The sequence below is a fragment of the Erinaceus europaeus genome, chromosome 16 (assembly GCF_950295315.1).
Source record: "Erinaceus europaeus chromosome 16, mEriEur2.1, whole genome shotgun sequence".
NCBI lineage: Eukaryota > Metazoa > Chordata > Mammalia > Eulipotyphla > Erinaceidae > Erinaceus > Erinaceus europaeus.
The window spans coordinates 44,579,699-44,600,640 of NC_080177.1; the positions used below are offsets into that span (position 1 = coordinate 44,579,699).

At 39.9% G+C, this 20,942-nt stretch overlaps 1 protein-coding gene across 5 annotated transcripts in view; it reads left to right on the forward strand.

Annotated features, from left to right (window-relative positions):
* The window catches only part of TRIM9 (tripartite motif containing 9), a 144,687-nt gene that overhangs the window by 65,571 nt on the left and 58,174 nt on the right, over positions 1-20,942 (forward strand). For all 5 annotated transcript variants that reach the window (XM_007536040.3, XM_016193852.2, XM_060174977.1 and 2 more), the window contains exons 2-3: positions 2,725-2,820; positions 6,364-6,486. In XM_007536040.3, the coding sequence (XP_007536102.1) occupies positions 2,725-2,820; positions 6,364-6,486 (219 nt within the window). The remainder of the gene's footprint in view (positions 1-2,724; positions 2,821-6,363; positions 6,487-20,942) is intronic.

Consider the following 20,942-nt stretch of genomic DNA (forward strand, 5'->3'; position numbering starts at 1 on the left):
GAGGCATAGTAAAAGCACCCATCAGAGTTTTGGCTCATCAGAAATAACAAATATATTGTAACTTCATTTTTTTCCAGAGTCACATAGCACCAGCCATCAATTACTCATGTTTTTGTGTTGGTCTGTGTGCCTGGGAAGAAGGTTGAAGCATGGGATATAGTCCTGAGTGGTCTGTGGGTTTTCTGGCCTATGAAGCTGCCTTTGCTTGTTTGCCAACTCATCCATTTTGTACCAGTTCTCTGATTGACCCTATTTGACCCATCCATGCCTCTAATTTCAGACTTCAGACGTCCAGGAAGCTTCCTTTTAGTTGTCCTAAAGTACCTGCATCCAATACGTGTAGTAGATTGAGGGGGAGGGGTGACACATGAATAATATTTCTGACAGGGAAACTGTCTTCCATCTGCACATGCTTGGCAGCTGACCAGATGCTCAAGCAAGAAAGGAACTGGTTAGCGTGAAATGCTTTTAGCCCCCTTTGCTGGGCAGGTTCTGAAACATCCCTTTGAATAACAATGGATTGTGCAGCTTTCTTCAAAGTGCTCCCAGGTGAATCTCTTGGTCTTTGGTAACATTTACTCTTTTGGGCGAGAAAGGAAGGTGTAAGTGAAAAGCAGGAGAGTAGGAAGGAGGCAGAATGCTTTGTTTCTCTCTTTTAAGCTCTTTCCCTGAGAACAAATTGCTGTCTTTCCTGGAGATCTTGGTTATTCAAAGCATGTCCTGAGCTCTTGATTAGAAATTGGTCAGTGCTTCTTGGCTGCATCATTTTCTCACTCTTCATTTGTGAAACCTTTTCAAGAGATTTTGAAAACAAGTATACAAGAAATTGGAATATCATTGCTTGGGATAAACAGTTTCTAATGATTATGTGTACAGTCAAAGATGCCAGAATGAAAACAAAAACACACCCTATTTGCATCTTCAGTGCCCTTGCCACTAATTCACAGGGCTGCTCTATGGTTCAGAATACAGGATATTTCTATATTAAGTAAAGACCAGAAATTTAAATTCTTTTGGAAAACAAAATGTGAAAACTTTTACCCCAAATTATAGTATAGTGGAGACCTAGTTTTAAAATCTGAGTGGCTCTTTCAACCACTGCAGGCTCACTTGGTGCTTTTTCTTACTTGGTAGTGTTGCTCTTGCCTCCCAGAGCCTGAGAGCATGCATCAAAATACAAGCTGTAAAGGATATTCTCCACAGATGCTGTTCCAGAAATCTTCCCTGTGAATCCTCTGTTGGTCAGCAGGGATTTGTGAGCAAGAAGGAAAATGAATACGAGTTAATAACATCTTCACCGCTTAGCAAACATGTGTTTGCAGGATGCTGGGCTTTAGATATAATATCTTATGCAATGCCCAAAACATCCAGTAGTAGTCATGTTCTTCTTTTATGGATGAGGTTAAACTCTATAAAAAAGTGAATAGTCAGTAACTAACAGCATGTATGAATTAAGAATAATTCCCTTATTTCCCTTTACTAGCAGGAATATTCACATGGATAATGTATTAAACCCTAACAGAAAGCTAATTGCAAAGTATTGTGATTTTTCCCAGTGGAATAACTCAGATTGAGGTAATTTTCTCAAAGTCACACTAAGCAATCAAAATTTGAATCATTACAAAGCATGTGTTCCACCTCCATCAAACATTTAGCATCAATATTTTTTGAGAGATTGAGTGTCTGACTTTGTATTTGATGAAGAAAATTAAGAGGAAAACACTCATAGAACTAAGAGATATAATTCTAAGATCCTATCCTTTATTGAAAATGTGGATGAGACATTATGCTGGCAAGATTGAAAGTGAGTTTTCATTTTGAAAGAAGATATTGTGGGGAAAATATTTCATCTCTGTAGTATGCAGGAGGAATGAAAAGATATGCCTAGATTATGAAGGAGAAGTAACACTACAGTAAATACAGTGGCAATACAAAAACTTCAGAATAGGGACTTACTCTCCTCACATACCAAGAAGTCTAATGGCAGGAGACTTCAAGTATTGATCCAACTGCAGAAAAAATTCCACTGGAACTCAAATTTTCTTTTTTTTCCACATTTACCTTATTGACCTTTCCTTATAAAAGTCACAGACATTTGTCATTAGGTAAGATGGGAACAAAAGAAAAAGGGTGCACCAATGAGTGCTTTTCTGGACACATTGCCCACACATACTATAACATTTTTATGGAAACTCACTTAGCACTTAGGACAATAGGTCTGTACTTGGGAGAAAGAAGATGACTTGTTGAGGAATAGCACCCTTCCATTTGTATCTGTCATTTCAACCATGCAGTGGCTTTAAGTATCAAACCAGATACTCTAACCCTTCCTTCCTTCCTCCTTGTCCTTAATTCTTCCCCAGTGCCAGCTCTGCTCACTATTTTGTTTTGTTTTGTTTTGTTTTTCTGGGTAAACAGTAGCCATTAAATAAACTTTCTGAATTAGTTTCTTAATGAAATCAGGAAATTTCAGGCAGATACCAACTGGTAAGGGCCTTCAGTTGCAGTCACTGAATGTCTTCTTTGCCTCAGAGAAAAAGCCACTCAGAAGCTTGTGGAAGGAGTTTAGATGTAATTGTTACTAGAACCCTCATGTAGAAGCATCAGTTAAGTGGTTCTATCTCAGATGAGAGGAATCTGAGTAGGTTGAAGATTCTTGGGTCTTGTGACTTTATTGCTGCTTTGTGTGATTTTACTATGGTGTTTTCTTCTTTGTCATTGCAGAGCCAACTCTCACAGGCACTGAATGGATTGTCTGACAGGGCCAAAGAAGCCAAGGAGTTTCTGGTGCAGCTCCGCAACATGGTACAGCAGATCCAGGTACTAGCAGCATCTGGTGCAGAAGGCAACTTAGGTTAAGACATAGCTAGGTAGTGGGAGTGTTTGCTTCTTCTCTTATTTTTGGAGTTGCAGGGAAGTCTCTACCTGGTTCATAGCTGTCTCTTCTAAACCTACAAACCAATATCAATACCAAACATACCCCTTCTTGAGATGGTTACATTTTGCCAGCAGGACAGAAACCCAACCCGATTTGCAAAGTGATTTCTTTCTTCCACGCTGAGGCCTAGTATTCTACTACTGAGCACTTAGCAACATGACTCTGTGAATTCAGAGTGATCATTGTTGAGTTTAAAAACCTTTCTAGGTTCCAGAACACCTTGCAATAGTTAATATTTTAATGGTGATAAATGGATTACATTTTCTTTTTGTTTTCTACTTCCCTCCTTTCCTTTTGGTCCCATAACTAACTCTTCTCTTCTATTTACATACTCAAGCAATTTTTCATTCCAGACTGCAGATTGCTCCATTTGAACACAACAGCCAGTGGATCAGCCAGCATCTGAAAATTGGGGAATTCTCTACTATAGTAGAAGGGATGAAGCTATAAACTGCATAAGATACTAAAATAATAACCCTCTGTACTGTTAATTAACTTACTTATATTTTGAAGTTCACCTCACAGAAGTAACATGAGCTGTGGCCTCTCATAAATGGGTTTCTGGGTAAATATTTATATGAAAGCAAAAATGATTTTTCTGTTTTGTTTTGTTTTTTCCTCCAGAGTTATTGCTGGGACTCGGTACCTGCACTAGGAATCCACTGCTCCTGGAGGCCATTTTTTTCCTTTTTGTTGCCCTTGTTGTTTATTGGTGTTGTTGTTACTATTATTATTGTCTGTCGTCATTGTTGGATAGGACAGAGAGAAATGGAGAGAGGAGGGGAAGACAGAGAGGGGGAGAGAATAGACACCTGCAGACTTGCTTCACTGCCTGTGAATCAAACCCTCTGCAGGTGGGGAGCCGGGGCCTCGAACCGGGATACTTATGCCTGTCCTTGCACTTTGTGCCACGTGCGCTTAACCTACTGCGCTACTGCCCAGCCCCCAATTTTTCTGTTTTTATGTGGTGCTGGGGAACAAAGCATGAGGGCTTCACTTATGAAAGACATGTGATCTGCTGCTGAGCCCCCTCCCAAGACTCCAGAAATGACTTCTTAAAGAGCATCTAAAAATAAGTTTATTTTAAAAATATTTCCCTTATGCAAAGAGACTCATGCCTGAGGCTCCCAAGTCCCAGGTTCAATCCCCTGCACCATCATAAACCAAAGCTGAGTAGTGCTCTGGTTAAAAAAAATAAAATAAAAAATTAAAAAAAAATTTCCCAAATGTACACAATTATCCAAAACATCTCACAGTAATTACACTTTTTTTTTGGCATGAAATGCTTCTGTTAAAAATTTTAATTCCCTAACAAAGGAGTTCATCAATCAGTCTCCTCTTTGTTTTGCTGGCATAAAATATTATAACCATAGGCTTACCTCTGCACCTTGACACTTCAGCATAAGTGAAGCTTTCTTTCTATTCTATCAATTTACAAGAATCCCCCCAACCCCCCACACACACACACACATACACACACTCCCATAATATACAGCAAAGGACATAAAGAGGACAAGTGATTGCTTTCTCAGAACTGATTGTTGTGAAAGTCCAAACTTAACATTTGTAGAAGTCATTTCTCAAGAAGTCATTAATACATGATTATACAAAGAGAATCTTGCATTTAAAACCAGCTCCCAAACTGTTAACATGACATAAAAATAGTTAACCAAACACCAGTTGCCAAACATACTAAGGAATTATACTGCATTAAGAGAAAGAATTCTTTATGACTTTGGGAATGCATTAAATTTTGACAGGTAAGTTGTCCCTTCCTTGCCAACCCCCAAAAGTTTACAGTTTACTTAGTGAATCACTTCCCCCCACCCAGTGTTCTTAGTGTATGTGTAAGAAATTTGCTTTCTATTTTCTTTCTTAAGATAGAGACAGATACACAGAGAGAATGAGCAACTACAGAACCGAAGCTTCCTTCAATGGGGTAAGGGCTGGACTCAAACTTGGGCTGAACACATGGCAAAGAAGGACACTATCCAAATGAGCTACTTCACCAGTTCAGAAATCTCTTTTCATTTGCTGTGAAGTATAATTGTTTTCAGATTGTAGTTTGTGAATCAAAATGACTTAGGTAACTTAGTGAAAGGATTATCTTTATTAGATGCTTATAATTAATGAAAGAATTGCTTTAAAGAAATGTCTGTAGCATTAGAGCCATCATTCAATTTAAACATTATGGGAAGGCTATAATTATGGTTTAGAAGATGGTTACCTTTTTCTTGCAGTCTGTTGATTCATGTTTGATTTTTTACAGCAGAATGTTCTATACATCATTACCTACCTACACTCACAATTTACTTTCCTCGGTGAAAGAGTCAAGTAGGCTTGCCCATGATTATTCTTATAAACTTCTATTGATCTGAATTGTTTAATATTTAAGATAATTTCTATCCACTTTTTCTTCCTCTAATTATAATGATTCCTTGTCTCTTATGGCTTAGTAGTCCTCTACATCCTCAGGCAACTCATCTTGCAGAATACCGCCTTCCACTGTACATAAATGGACATATGCCCACCGTCAAAAGTTCATGTTCAGCTTTACAAACAAAAATTTTGTTTTACTTATATTATTTAAACAGTGGAGGTTATTTCTTTTTGATAATCATTGCATTATGCAATATGCGTCCTTTGTAATATACCTTTAAAGCAAAGAAACTACCACTACAGAATAAAATTATTAATTTGTTTTTAAAATGCCAAAAGTGGGGTTGGAGAGATAGCTCAAAGATAAAGTACTTGCAAGTACGTGGTAAAAATATTAATTCCCAGCACTGCATATGCCAAAGCTGAGTTTGGTTTTTTTTGTTTGTTTTTACCAGAACACTGCTCAGTTTTAGTTTATGGTGGTGCAGGGGATTGAATCTGGGACTTCAGAGCCTCAGGCATGAGAGTCTCTTTGCTAAACCATTATGATATCTATCCCTGCCCTCATTTAACTTTTTTTATTTTAATTTTTATTTATGAAAAGGCAACACTGACAAAAACCATAGGGTAAGAGAGGTACAACTCCACACAGTTCCCACCAGCAGAACACCATAGCCCATCCCCTCCACTGGTAGCTTTCCTATTCTTTAACCCTCTGGGAGCATGGATCAAGGGTCTTTATGGGATAAAGAAGGTGGAAGGTCTGGCTTCTGTAATTACTTCCCCGCTGAACATGGGCATTGACAGGTCAATCCATACTCCCAGCCTGTCTCTCTCTTTCCCTGGTGGGGCAGGGCTCTGGGGAAGCAGGGGGGTCTTTCATTTAAAAGAAAATAGAAATAAACTGCCAAATGTGTATTATAAAAAGAGTTCATTCAGCAGGAATGTTCACCCCCCGCCCCCCAAAATGGTTGGGAGCTCTCTTTCCTCTGGCAGCCCAATGTGCCCAGAGACCTGGCAGCTATGAACTGTGTTCTTTTACACAGGAGAACAGTGTGGAGTTTGAGGCCTGTCTGGTGGCCCAGTGTGATGCCCTCATTGATGCCCTTAACAGAAGGAAAGCCCAGCTTCTTGCCCGAGTCAACAAGGAGCATGAACACAAGCTGAAGGTGAGTACCATGCCCTGGAGGGGCTCTGGAATCAGAAGGTTGGGCTGAGAGAATGCCCTCTGCTAGAGAAGGGGCAGGATTCCACAGTCTTGAATAACCAGTGACCTGATTCACAAGGAGCAAAACTTACCTTCATTCACTGCTCATTCCTTCACCTCTCCAATATCAGTTGAATGTTAACTACTCTGGGTCATGTATCATTCTTGTTGCAGGTTTAAGTAGATATTCTTTTCTTTATATTTTATTAGGTAGGACAGAGAGAAATTGAGAGGGGAGAGGAGATAGAGAGGGAGAGAAAAAATAGACTCCTACAGACCTGCTTCATCACTCCTGAAACATCTCCCTTACAGGTAGAGAGAAGTGGTTGAACTCAGTTCCTCGTGCATGGTAATGTGTATGCTCAACCATGTGTGTCCCTACCAGGCCCCCTAAGTAAATAAAATTTTAAAAATTCTTTTTCATCCTTTCTTCCTCTGTCCCTCCTTTTCTTCTTTTCCTGTAGCAACTCAGCTCATTAGTGCTTATATTCTACCAAAAGAAATAAGTAGTTTGCCAGATTAGTACATATATTCATTTTTTAAAAATGTAAAAAGTGATGAGGGAAAATATAAGCAGCGCGGGTGTGGACAGTGGCACACATGGCAAAACACATATGCTACAATGCAGAGGGACCCTGGCTCATGCCCCTGGTCCCACCTCCCACCTCCATGGGGAAAGTTTCACAAGCAGTAAAGTAGTGCTGCAAGTACTTCTTTTTAAACCTTTCCCTCTCTATCTACCTCTTCCTTCTCAATCTCTCTCTCTCTCTCTGTATCCAAAATTAGAAAGGGAATGGAAAATGAAGAGATTAGATGTTGTACTTATATGTCAATGAGTATAAATCAGATGAATTTAGACACTGTGTCCAGGGTGGTCATACAGATACAAAAATTGGGGGTGGGGTTGCAAAATATAATCAGTTCTTCCCAGGAAACAACCAAAATTTGTCTTGACTTCTAAAGTGACTGATGCACTTGGACAGCTATATATACACCTTTGTCATCATAGAGTAGAATCAAGTGATTATAAGTCTGGAGTCCTATCGATAGAAAAATGGGCTCTCCTGGAGACACTCAGCATCTTATCTATTGCTGTCTTAGAGCAGGGTGACAAGATGTGAAAGGAGGAGCCCAGCAAAAGGGATTTCAGAAGATACCAGTCAGCACAAGTCAGCAAGATCAGCAAGCCTCAGCTACCTACTAGTGCATGTTGGATGGGTGGGGTGCAGTGTTGGCCTGGAGTGGGGGTGAGAGAGAAGATAGGTAGTCAGCATCAGGAAGCTTTAGTAGTGGACAACAGTGAGTGTACACAGCCTCAGGGGAGCTGGTGAACAGCTGCATTGCAGTGGATATACTAACTGGTTTGGGATAGACTCTAGTCCCCAAAGAACAAGAGAAGGTTCTGTTGCTAAAAGAATGAGGCCACATAGGGGAACCAGGGATGAATAGCAAAGTGAAGAAATGAGAGGTCATAGCTCACAAGTTTGAGGGTCAAAAGTTGGTGGCAGGGAAACTTTGAACTTGGCCAGTACTCATTTCCCTCAGACAAGGCAATAAGCCAATTGCTAACTGGGTCATGAGTTCTGGACAAAACCTATGGCAAAACTGGCAATGTTCAGCCCTGAGCAGCAGAATTTTCAATCCTTATTTTGTGCCTCCTATCCCATAGGAGGACTCTGAGCCTGTAGCAAATTTTGCCAGGAAACTGGCAAAATTTTAAACAGCATGATAAAAAAATTTAAAAAAAAGAAAAAAAAAACATTACCCTAGGGAAACTTAACAGTTCTCTCCAAAGGTACAGAAAATCCCCCACTCAATCTGCCTCCTCCACTATGCTCCTGCTGTTTTTCAGAACATTTTCCGCTTCTTCTCCAAAGTCAAGGAAGCAATGTGATGAAATATAAGCCTGTGTGACTCTCCTAGCTGTTAGTGCTGCACCTGTGAAGAAGCTAGCCCACCTGTCCTCTACTGGCACTGAGTCAGTGCCATGCTGTTTAGAGTGTTCTAAGTGGACAGAAAAAATATACTTTTATCAAAAAGAGTCACAGCAGATTCCTAAATTTTTAAAAAATGTAATTTGAACAAAGATTTTAGGGGGGAAAAAGTGCTTTCTCCAATTTAGAGAGTCTCAGCCTGTTGTTTTGAACAGCGAATCAAGACTGGGAATACTTTCTTTTTTTCCTTTTTTTCCACCAGGGTTATTACTGGCCTTGTGTCTGCACAACAAATCCATGCCTCTTAGCAGCCATTTCTCTCTCTTTTTTAATTTTTTATTTGATAGACAAAGGGAAATCAAGAGGGGTAGAGATAGAAAAAGACACAAGCAGCACTGCTTCACTGCTCATGAAGCTTTCCCCACAGGTAAAATCAGGAGCTTGAACCTGGGTCCTTGACTTGAAATTTTAATGGTCCTTCTAAAATGGCCCTTATTGATTTCTGGTTGTGGGTCTAACTGGAAGACCCTAACCAGGTTTATTTTAGAATAAACTAAAGTCCCTGAGGGGCACCATACTATCCTGCCTCAAGGTGCCTCCCAGCTGGAACAATTCAGAAATATGGGCTTCCTGAAGGCACCTCCAGTGGTCTGTACTATGCATAATTCACAAAGTTCCCAACATGGCATATTTTACTTAGAGGGTTTTCTCTAGTCTCTAGGTTTCTGGGCTTTTATATGCTAAAGTCTGTGATCAAGTTATCTTTTTTTTTAATTCCCTAATGAGCCATAGGTCTTCACAGAAATATTTGTAGTAATTGATAAAGCATAAGGGAGGGATGTCAGAATGCTATTAAAGATACTATTTCTTAACTAAAAAAGGTACCTGTGGATTCCATCAAAACATAACCTGCAACCATCTGAGAAATTATTCTACTCTGTAAACATTGCCTTCCAAGATAGTCATGTGAAGGTTTAATGAAAGATCTTCCAAAGTTGCTATTTTTTTTTTATCTGAACTAAAATCTAATCTAGAAATTTCATAAGATGTGACAGCAGCACAACTGTCATCCTTGGCAGCCACGTGACAACTTTTATGATAACAATAGGTAACATGTGAAGGCATTCTAAGGCAGCACTGTATAAATTGTGCTCCTAGGTCTCACAACAGGCATATGATTTCATTATTACTACTACCCCCAATTTAAAGGTGAGAATTAAGTCCATTGTAGCCCAGAAGGTGGCACAGTAGAGTTATTCCAGAATGGTGCTGGTTCTCTCTCTTTATATGTTTTATAAATAAATGAATGAATCCTTTTTTATTTTATTTTTTTATTTAAGAAAGGAGACATTAACAAAACCATAGAATAAGAGGGGTACAGTTCCACAATTCCCATAATCTGATCTCCATATCCCATCCCCTCCCCTGATAGCCTTCCCATTCTCTATCTCTGTAGGAGTATGGATCCAGGGTCGTTGTCGGTTGCAGAGGAACCTGGAAGGTCTGGCTTCTGTAATTGCTTCCCTGCTGAACATGGGCGTTGACTGGTCGATCCATACTCCAGTCTGCCTCTCTCTTTCCCTAGTAGGGTGGGGCTCTGGGGAAGCGGAGCTCCAGTACACATTGATGGGGTCGTCTGTCCAGGGAAGTCTGGTCAGCATCTTGTTGGTATCCAGAACCTGGTGGCTGAAAAGAGAGTTAACATACAAAGCCAAACAAACTGTTGAACAATCATGGACCTAAAGACTGGAATAGTGCAGATGAGGTGTTGGGGGGTATTCCCTGCATGCTCTTGTGTACTTTTGCTTTCAGGTATATATTTTTCCCCTTGTTTATGGGCACGTGTGAACCTATGCTCTATCTCAGGGGACCTGGTCTATATATAGGTTTGGGGACTTTATTGAGGAGAGGAACACCTGGAATGGAATTAGAGAATACTATGAAAGGAAAGGTCTCACCTGAGTGATGAAGCTGAAGGGTTGTCATTCCACACCTGAAGTCTCTGAACACAGTCTGAAGTGAAGCATGTTGTGGTGGCACTCGTTGCGTTGATTAAGTTGTGATCCGCAGATGCAATATTATTTGATTTGAATTGAGAGAAGCATGCAGGAAAGTGGGCCCCACCCTAAGGATCCAGGTCTGGGGGAAATATAGGCTGTATAGTGGAAATGTGAGGTTCCTGTTGTCTTAGGGTTCAAGAAGACAATGGATAATTATTGTTATCATCACATTATTTGGTGATTGGTTGGAAACTTTGGAAAGTCCCTTTCTTAGGGTTTGGGGTATAATACCCAGCATCTTGTATATAGCTGTGTTACCAGTTGCTTCTGTTCTCCCTGGTATAGGCTTTTGAGAGAGTCCACATATCAAAGACTCAGCCTATGTATTAAAAAGACTCTGTGTTTTAAGAAGTTCTAGAAATATGATCAATTTTTCCCCCTCGTATTAATTAAATAGTGGTTTATATGTTTACACTTTAATAAGAGTGTACATAAACACCATTCCCACCAACAAAAGACTGTGTCCTATCCCCCACGGACCCCGCGCCCACCCCCCATCCCCTCATTGCACCAGGAAGCCCAATGGCCATCCTCCCCTTTACCACAGGGTTTTTACATTGGTGTCCTGCTCTCATTTTAATCAGATCATGCATTTAGTTTCCCTTTCTGTTCTTCTTTTTCAACTTCTGTTGATGAGTGGGGACATCCCATACTCATCTTATCTTTCTGACTTAGATCACTTAACATAATTTCTTCTAGCTCTGTCCAAGATGGGTCAGATAAGGTGGGATCATTGTTCTTAATAGCTGCATAGTATTCCTAGTGTATATGTACCACAGCTTTCTCAGCCACTCATCTGCTGTTGGGCACCTGGGTTGCTTCCAGGTTTTAGCTATTATGAATTGTGCTGCTATGAACATAGATGTACACACACCTTTTTGGTTGGGCATTATGGAATCCTTGGGGTATATCCCCAGGAGAGGAATTACTGGGTCATATGGAAGGTTATGTCTAGGTGAGAGTTCTCCAGACTGCTCTCCAGAGAGGCTTGACCAATTTACATTCCCACCAGCAGTGCAAAAGGGTTCTTCTGTCCCCACGGCCTCTCCAGCATTTGTTGCTGCTGTCCTTTTTGATGTATGCCATTCTCACAGGAGTGAGGTGGTATCTCAATGTTGTCTTTATTTGCATTTCTCTGACAATCAGCGACCTGGAGAAGTTTTTCATGTGTTTGTTAGCCTTTTGGATCTCTTCTGAAGTGAAAGTCTTGTTCATATCCTCTGCCCATTTTTGGATGGGGTCATTTGCTTTTTTGGTGCTAAGTTTGCTGAGCTCTTTGTATACTTTGGTGATTAGTCTCTTGTCTGATGTCTGGCATGTGAAGATCTTCTCCCATTCTGTGAGGGGTCTCTTTGTTTAATAGTTTCTTTGGATGTGCAGAAGCTTTTCAATTTGATGTAGTCCCATTGGTTTGTTTCTGCTTTAGTCTTCCTTGCAATTGGGTTTGTTTCATCAAAGATGTCCTTGAGGTGTATGTGGGAAAGTGTTTCAACAATGTTTTCCTCTAAGTATTTGATAGTCTGACATCCAGGTCATTGATCCATTTGGAGTTGATTTTTGTTTCTGGTGAGATAAAGTGGTTCAGTTTCATTCTTCTGCATGTTTCAACCCAGTTTTCCCAGCACCATTTATTGAAGAGAGCCTCCTTCTAACATTTAATACTTTGGGCTCCCTTATCAAAGATTAGATGTCCATAGGTGTGGAGGGTTAGGTCTGGGCTTTCAATTCTGTTCCACTGGTCTGTGTGCCTATTTTTGTTCCAGTACAGGGTGTTTTGATGATGATGGCCTTATAATATAGTTTGATATCTGGGAATGTGATACCTTCATTTCTGTTTCTTTTCCTCAACATGTTTTTGGCAATTCTAGGTGATTTCTGGTTCCATATAAACGATTGTAGTTTTTGTTCTATTTTCTTAAAGAAGCTTGGTGGAACTTTGATGGGTATTGCATTAAATTTGTATATGGCTCTGGGGAGAATATTCATTTTGATGATATTTATTCTTCCAATCCATGAGCATGGGATGTCTTTTCTATTTTTTTTTTAATTTTTTATTTAAGAAAGGATTAATCAACAAAAACATAAGGTAGGAGGGGTACAACTCCACACAGTTCCCACCACCCAATCTCCATAACCCACCCCCTCCCCTGATAGCTTTCCCATTCTCTAGCCCTCTGGGAGCATGGACCCAGGGTTATTGAGGGTTGCAGAAGGTACAAGGTCTGGCTTCTGTAATTGCTTCCACGCTGAACATGGGCGTTGACTGGTCAGTCCATACTCCCAGTCTGCCTCTCTCTTTCCCTAGTAAGGTGTGTCTCTGGGGAAGCTGAGGTCCAGGACACATGGTGGGGTCTTCAATCCAGGGAAGCCTGGCCAGCATCCTGGTGGCATCTGGAACCTAGTGCTTGAAAAGAGAGTTAACATACGAAGCCAAACAATTTGTTGAGCAATCATGGACCCAAAGGTTGGAATAGTGGAGAGGAAGTGTTAGGGAGGTACTCACTGCAAACTCTAGTGAACTTCTGCTTTCAGGTATATATTTTGCAGTAGTTTATGGATACGTGTGAACATAAGCTCTCTCTCACAGAAACTGGTGTATATCTAGGTTATGGGACTTTGTTAGAAAGTGAACTACCTGAGATGAAATTAGAGTGTACTATAAAAGGAAAGGTCTCACCCGAGTAATGAAGCTGAAGAGTTGTCATTCCACACGTGAAGTCTCTGGACACAGTCTGAGGTGAAGCATGTTGAGGTGGCAATCGTTGCGTTGCTTAGGTTGTGATTGGCGGATGTAATATTATTTGGATTGGATTGGGAGACACATACGGGAAAGTGGGCCCTATCCAAGGGTTCCAGGACTGGGGGAAGTAGGGGCTCTATAGTGGAGATGTGAGGTTCCTGCTGTCTTAGGGTTCAAAAAGACAATCGATAGTTAATATTATCATCACATTATTTGGTAATTGGGTTAACTTTGAAAAGTCCTTTTGTTATGGTTTGCTGTATAATATCCAGTATCTTGTATATAGCTGAGCTATTGGATGCTTCTAATATACTTGGTCTAGGCTTTTGAGAGACTCCGCATATCAAATACACAGCCTATATATTAAAAAGATTCAGTTTGTGTTTTGAGAAACTTTGAGACATACAACTGATTTTCCACCTCTCATATTAATTAATTACTGATTTATATGTCTACATTTGGCTAGGAGTGTACATAAACACCATTCCCACCACCAAAAGACTGTGACCCATCCCTCCCACCCACTCCCACCCCCCAATGGCCCAGGAAGATGCATGTCTACCCCTCACCACAGGGTTTTTACTTTGGTGCCCTACTTACAATTTGATCAGGTCCTGCTTTTAGTTTCCCTTTCAGATCTTCTTACTCAACTTCTGTTGATGAGTGGGATCATCTCATACTCATCTTTATCTTTCTGACTTAGTTCACTTAACATAATTCCTTCTAGCTCTGTCCAAGATGGGTCAGAGAAGGTGGGTTCATTGTTCTTGATAGCTGCATAGTATTCCATTGTGTATATATACCACAGCTTTCTCAGCCACTCATCTGTTGTTGGGCACCTGGGTTGCTTCCAGGTTTTAGCTATTATGAATTGTGCTGCTATGAACATAGGAGTACACACCTCTTTTTGTTTGGGTGTTATGGAGTCCTTGGGGTATAACCCCAGGAGAGGAATTACTGGGTCATATGGAAGGTCCATGTCTAGCCTTCTCAGAGTTTTACAGACTGCTCTCCACAGAGGCTGTACCAATTTACATTCCCACCAGCAATGTAAAAGGGTTCCTCTGTCCCCACAACCTCTCCAGCATTTGTTGCTGCTGTCCTTTTTGATGTATGCCATTCTTACAGGAGTGAGGTGGTTACTCAGTGTTGTCTTAATTTGCATTTCTCTGACAATCAGTGACCTAGAGCAGTTTTTCATATGTTTGTTAGCCTTTTGGATCTCCTCTGAGGTGAATGTTTTGTTCATATTCTGCCCATTTTTGGATGGGGTCATTTGCTTTTTTGGTGCTAAGTTTGCTGAGCTCTTTATATATTTTGGTGATTAGTTTCTTGTCTGATGTCTGGCATGTGAAGATCTTCTCCCATTCTGTGAGGGGTCTCTCTGTTTGTTTAATAGTTTCTTTGGATGTGCAGAAGCTTTTCAATTTGATGTAGTCCCATTGGTTTGTTTCTGCTTTAGTCTTCCTTGCAATTGGGTTTGATTCATCAAAGATGTCCTTGAGGTGTATGTGGGAAACTGTTTTACCAATGTTTTCCTCTAAGTATTTGATTGTTTCTGGTCTGACATCTAGGTCTTTGATCCATTTGGAGTTGATTTTTGTTTCTGGTGAGATAAAGTGGTTCAATTTCATTCTTCTGCATGTTTCAACCCAGTTTTCCCATTACCATTTATTGAAGAGAGCCTCCTTTTTCCATTTAATCCTTTGGGCCCCCTTATCAAAGATTAGATGTCCCTAGTGTGGGGATTTATTTCTGGGATTTCAATTCTGTTCCACTGGTCTGTGTGCCTATTTTTGTTCCAGTACCATGCTGTTTTGATGATGATGGCTTTATAATATAGTTTAAGGTCTGGGAGTGTGATGCCTCCATTTCTGTTTCTTTTCCTCAAGATGGTTTTGGCAATTCTAGGTGTTTTCAGGATCCAGATAAATGATTGTAGTGTTTGTTCTATTCTCTTAAAGAAGCTTGGTGGAACTTTGATGGGTATTGCATTAAATTTGTATATGGCTCTGGGGAGAATATTCATTTTGATGATGTTTATTCTTCCAATCCATGAGCATGGGATATCTTTCTATTTCTTGGTATCAGTTTCTATATCCTTGAGTAGCGACTCATAGTTTTCAGCATACAAGTCTCTCACTTCTTTGGTCAACTTTATTCCTAGGTATTTGATTGATTTTGCTGAAACAGTAAATGGGAGTGATTTCTGGGTGTCTTCTTCTTCAGATTTAGTGTTTGCATAAAGAAATGCGACTGATTTTTGTACATTGATTTTGTAGCCTGATACCTTGCTATATTACCTAATAACTTCCAGTAATTTTCTACTGGATTCTTTGGGTCTTTCTATGTATACTATCATATCATCTGCAAATAGTGAGAGCTTGACTTCTTCCCTTCCAATCTGTATTCCTTTGATTTCTTTCTCTTGCCTGATTGCTATGGCAAGAACTTCCAATACTATGTTGAAGAGTAACGGTGACAGTGGACAGCCCTGTCTAGTCACCGATATGAGGGGGAATGCTTTCAGCTTCTGCCCATTGAGTATGATGTTGGCTGTAGGTTTGCTATATATAGACTCCACTATCTTGAGGAATTTCCCATCTATTCCCATTTTTTGTAGAGTTTTGAGCATGAATGGGTGTTGGATTTTGTCAAAGGCTTTCTCTGCATCTATTGAGATAATCATGTGGTTTTTGGGTTTGCTTTTATTGATGTGGTGAATGACATTGATTGACATACGGATGTTGAACCAGCCTTGCATTCCTGGGGTGAATCCCACTTGGTCATGATGAACAATCTTTTTGATGTGTTGCTGTATCCAGTTGGCCAAGATCTTGTTTAATATTTTGGCATCTATGTTCATCAGAGATATTGGTCTGTAGTTTTCCTTTTTTGTTCTGTCCCTATCAGCTTTTGGTATCAGGGTGATGTTGGCTTCATAAAAGGTGGAAGGGAGTATTCCTGTTTCTTCAGTCTTATGGAATAACTTAAGAAGTATGGGTATTAACTGTTTCCTGAAAGTTTTGTAGAATTTGTTTGTGAAGCCATCTGGTCCAGGACTTTTGTTGTTGGGGAGATTCTTAATAACGGTTTCAATTTCTTTGTCTGTGATTGGTGCATTTAGATTTTGTAGTTCTTCTTGGTTCAGTTTTGGAAGTGCATAGGTTTCTAGGAATTGTTCCATTTCTTCCAGATTCTCTAGCTTGGTGGCATATAGTTCTTTACAGAAGTTTCGCAGGATTCTCTGGATTTCTGTGGTGTCAGTTGTGATAACTCCTCCATCATTTACAATTCTATTAATTTGAGTCTTCTCTCTTTTTTGTTTGGTGAGTCTGGCAAGGGGTTTGTCAATTTTGTTTAATCTTTCAAAGAACCAACATTTGGCTTCATTGATCTTTTGTATGGTTCTTTTATTTTTGATGTTGTTTATTTCTGCTCGAACTTTAGTGATTTCTGTCCTTCTGGTTGCTTTAGGGTTCCTTTGTTCCTCTTCCTCTAAGTCCTTGAGGTGTGAAGTAAGGTCGTTCATTTGAGCTTCTTCTAGGTGTTTAATATGTGATTGTATCGCTATAAGTTTCCTTCTCAGTACTGCTTTCGCTGTGTCCCAAATATTTTGATAGGTTGTGTCTTCATTTTCATTAGTTTCCAGGAACATTTGAATTTCCTGCTTGAGTGAGTCTCTGACCCAGTGGTGCTTAAGGAGCATGTTGTTTAGTTTCCAAATTCTGTGTCTTTTAATAATTTTCCATTGTTGTTAAATGTTAGTTTTACTCCACTGTGGTCTGAGAAGATACTTGGGATGATTTCAATGCTCTTGAAATTATTGATGCTGTCTTTGTGGCCTAACATGTGGTCTATCCTTGAGTATGTGTTATGTGGATTTGAAAAGAAGGTGTATTCCAGTTTCTTGGGGTGGAGGAGTCTGAAAATGTCCAAGAGGTCAAGTCTGTCGATCTCTTCATTCAATTCTCTTGTATCTTTATTGGTTCCCTGCTTTGTTGATCTTTCTAAGTGTGAGAGTGGGGTACTGAAGTCTCCCACTATTATTGTATTACTATTGATGTATTTTTGAAATTATTTCAGTAGGTGCTTAATGTATTTAGATGGTCCCTCGTTGGGTGCATAGATGTTAATAATTGTTAAGTCTTCTTGGCTGATTGATCCTCTAATCATTATGTAATGTCCTTGCCTATCTTTTTTTACTTTATTTAATTTAAAATCTATTGTGTCTTGGATGAGAATGGCTGTTCCTGCCCTTTTTTGTGGTCCGTTAGCCTGTATGATAGTTTTCCATCCTTTCACTTTAAGTCTGTGTTTATCTTGTTGTGACAGTGGGATTCTTGCAAGCAGCATATGGTTGGGTTATGTTTTCTGATCCATCCCCCCACCCTGTGTCTTTTCATGGGTGATTTTAAGCCATTGACATTGATTGATATTATGGATTTAATGTATTGTAGTGCCATTGTTCTAAAAAAAAAATTTGTTTGCTCTGATATATTGTAAGTATTATAGTGATGTTCTTGTTTATAAGAGGTCTTTTAGTACCTCTTTCAGGGCCGGCTTGGTGATGGTTTCCTCCTTTAACTGTTGTTTATCTAAGAAGGTTTTGATCCCTCCATCTAGTTTGAATCAAAGTCTAGCAGGATATATTATCCTTGGTCGAAACCCTTTTTCATTCAGGGCTCGATAGATATCTTGCCACTCCCTTCTGGCTTTTAGAGTTTGAGTGGAGAAGTCTGCAGATAATCTTAGGGGTTTTCCCTTGTATGTGACTTTTTGTTTCTCTCTTGCAGCCTTTAGGATCCTTTCTTTATCCTTACTTCTCATTGTGACTATGATGTGTCTTGGTGTCTTCAGGTCTGGTTTGATTCTGTTTAGGACTCTCTGGGCCTCTTGGATCTTAATGTCCTTTCTGTTGTTCAGGTCTGGGAAGTTTTCTTCTACAATTTCCTCTAAAATGTTTGCTTCCCCTTCCTCTCTTTCTTCCTCTGGCAGGCCAATTATACGAATGTTACTTCTTTTGTGATCATCCATATGTCTCTACTGTTTTTTTCTGTGTCTCTCAATCTCTTTTTGAGCTCTTTCACCTCTTTCTTAGTTTTCTCTAGCTCATCCTCTGTCTGGCTAATTCTGTTTTCTGCTTCTGCTAGTCTGTTTTCCCTTCCCTCAGCTGTTTTCTTCATTTCAGCTCTTTCAGCTTTCAATTCTTTAATTGCCTCAAGGTAGTTAGTATTTTCCTGAGGGTCTCATCTGTTGTTTCCCTAATACTGCTATTCCTTTCCTCCAAAGTTGTTTTCATTTCTGTGATTAATAAATTTATTATTGCTTGCATTCTTTTCTTATCTATAGTTACTTATGGCTGATTTGTAGTTTCTTCTGGGCTCTTGTCTTCATTCATTGTAGTAGCAGTTTTACTTGCTCTTGATCTACCCATTTTTTAATGTGTTTTATTATTTTTATGTTCTGTTGTTCCTCAGTTATTGTGTTTTGTGTACAGGCCACACTAAATTAAATGCCTTTATGACAAATGCAATCACCACACTCGGAAATTACAATAGTAACTAAAGCAATGACTGAAGCAGTTTAACCAATACCAGTTAGTCCCACAATGTCTCCAGTTCATGAAAAATAGCAACCAAATCCAAATGAAAAAGAAAGAGAAAGGGAAAAAGTAGATAGCAGGAATAGACAAGTATGCAAATCTACTGTCCACTGTAAATTCTAGGGTTAGCAAGAGGCAAAGGGGAAGTAGAGCAGAACAAACACAGAGTCTGCTCTGAGTCATTTTTCTTCCCTGAAATAGTTCACAAATGAGTATCAGTGAATTCAGAAGGCAGAAGGAGGAGGAAGGGAGAAAGGAAGATAGGATAAAAAGAGAGAAAATAAAAAAGAAAAGAAGAAAACAGTTAAAAAAACAGTGAAAGGAGAGTTTTGTTTTGTTTTTTTTTAATTGGCTTGGAGGTGGGAGAAAGGCGAGAGTGGATAGAGGAGGTATGAAAAGTGAGACAACGGAGTCGGGCAGTAGCACAGCAGGTTAAGCGCATGTGGCTCACAGTGCAAGGATTGATATAAGGATCCTGGTTCAAGCCCCCAGCTCCCCACCTGCAGGGGGTCACTTCACAGGTGGTGAAGCAGGTCTGCAGATGTCTATCTTTCTTTCCCCCTCTCTGTCTTCCCCTCCTCTCTCCATTTCTCTCTGTCATATCCAAAAACAACGACATCAATAATAACTACAACAATAAAACAATGAGGACAACAAAAGGGAATAAATAAATAAATATAAAAAAAAGAAAAGTGAGACACGTTTCTCTGACAGTGAGTGATACTTCTTGTCGCCTAGCAATGGAAGGTATACTAAGAGTTAATTTTGGTCAACCTGAGGGAAGGGGGGCAAAGGGATATGCGTGTATATATAATAGTATTAGTAAAATAGAACAGAGTAAAAAGCCCAAGCAGTGGGTCCACAGCTTGGACAACTCCCAGTTAGTATATGCACATTGAGTCTAGACAACTGATTGAGAAAGAAAATACAAAATCAAACAAAAGAAAAAAAAACTTTCAAGCAGTCTTTCCCAGGCTGGGTGAGGCTTGCTTGATTAGCTAATTGTCACTCCAAATGGGTCTAAGTGGCTTACTCAGAGGAAAAACAAAATTATCCTAGAAATTTGGAAGACTGGTTGGAGTGGCACCCTGGTGGGTCAGGAATCTTGGTAAAGAAAGGAGCTCAGCAGGGAGCCTGCTAGCAGCAGCTCCCAAACCCAGGGTCTGGTTATGGGGAGAGAGGAGCTGAAAGAAATAATCAAGAAATTTGCTTTCTTTTTGCTCGAATTTTTAACCCAAATTGAATTATAGTCACCTCCTTGGACTCACATTTAGGATGCCTCGTTTGTATCACTGAAGGCCAGGATTTCTAAGGCTTTCTAGCAGTTGTTGTCAGAGCTCATACTGGTGCAGCTACTGTCCAGTTGCCATCTTGGCTCCGCCCATCCTTTTATTTTTTTTAAGTGAAGCTAGACAAACAGCATAATGATTATGTATTCATGCCTGAGGCTCCAAGGTCCTGAGTTCAGTCTGCAGCATTCAGCCAGTACTGAATAGTGTGCTGTTCTCTTTATGTGTATGTTTCTCTTTCATTAAAATAAAACAAAAATGAGTAAGTGGGTCTAGGCAGTGGTGCACCTAGTATAGTATACATGTTGCTATACCTGAGGACAGAGGTTCTAGCCCCTGATCCCTGCCTGCAAGGGAAAAGCTTCACAAATAGTAGAGAGTGCTGTATGTGTTTCTGTTTTCCTTTCTCCTTTCTGCTTCTCTCTTTCCCTCTTGTTTTCCTCTGTTAGAAAAATGAGACAAGAAAGAAAGAAATGTCACTGACAATGATGGAGCTATCATATAGGCATTGAACCCAATGAATAATCTTGGTAACAATAAAAATGAATAAAAAATAGATTAAAAGAACTGGTGTAAGGATTGAGAATTCTGATGCTAGTAACTTGGCTTCAAACCTCAGAATCTGGACCATGCCTCTCAACTGCCTCTGTATGGTAAAAGTTCCTCTCATTGCAGAGGAGCATCTCCCAGTCATCCATCATTCAGGCAGGCAGTCAGAACCTGATGCACACCTGCTAGTATCTAGGGGTTGGGCAGAGGAGCAGAGCTCAGAATGTAATTTAAATAACAC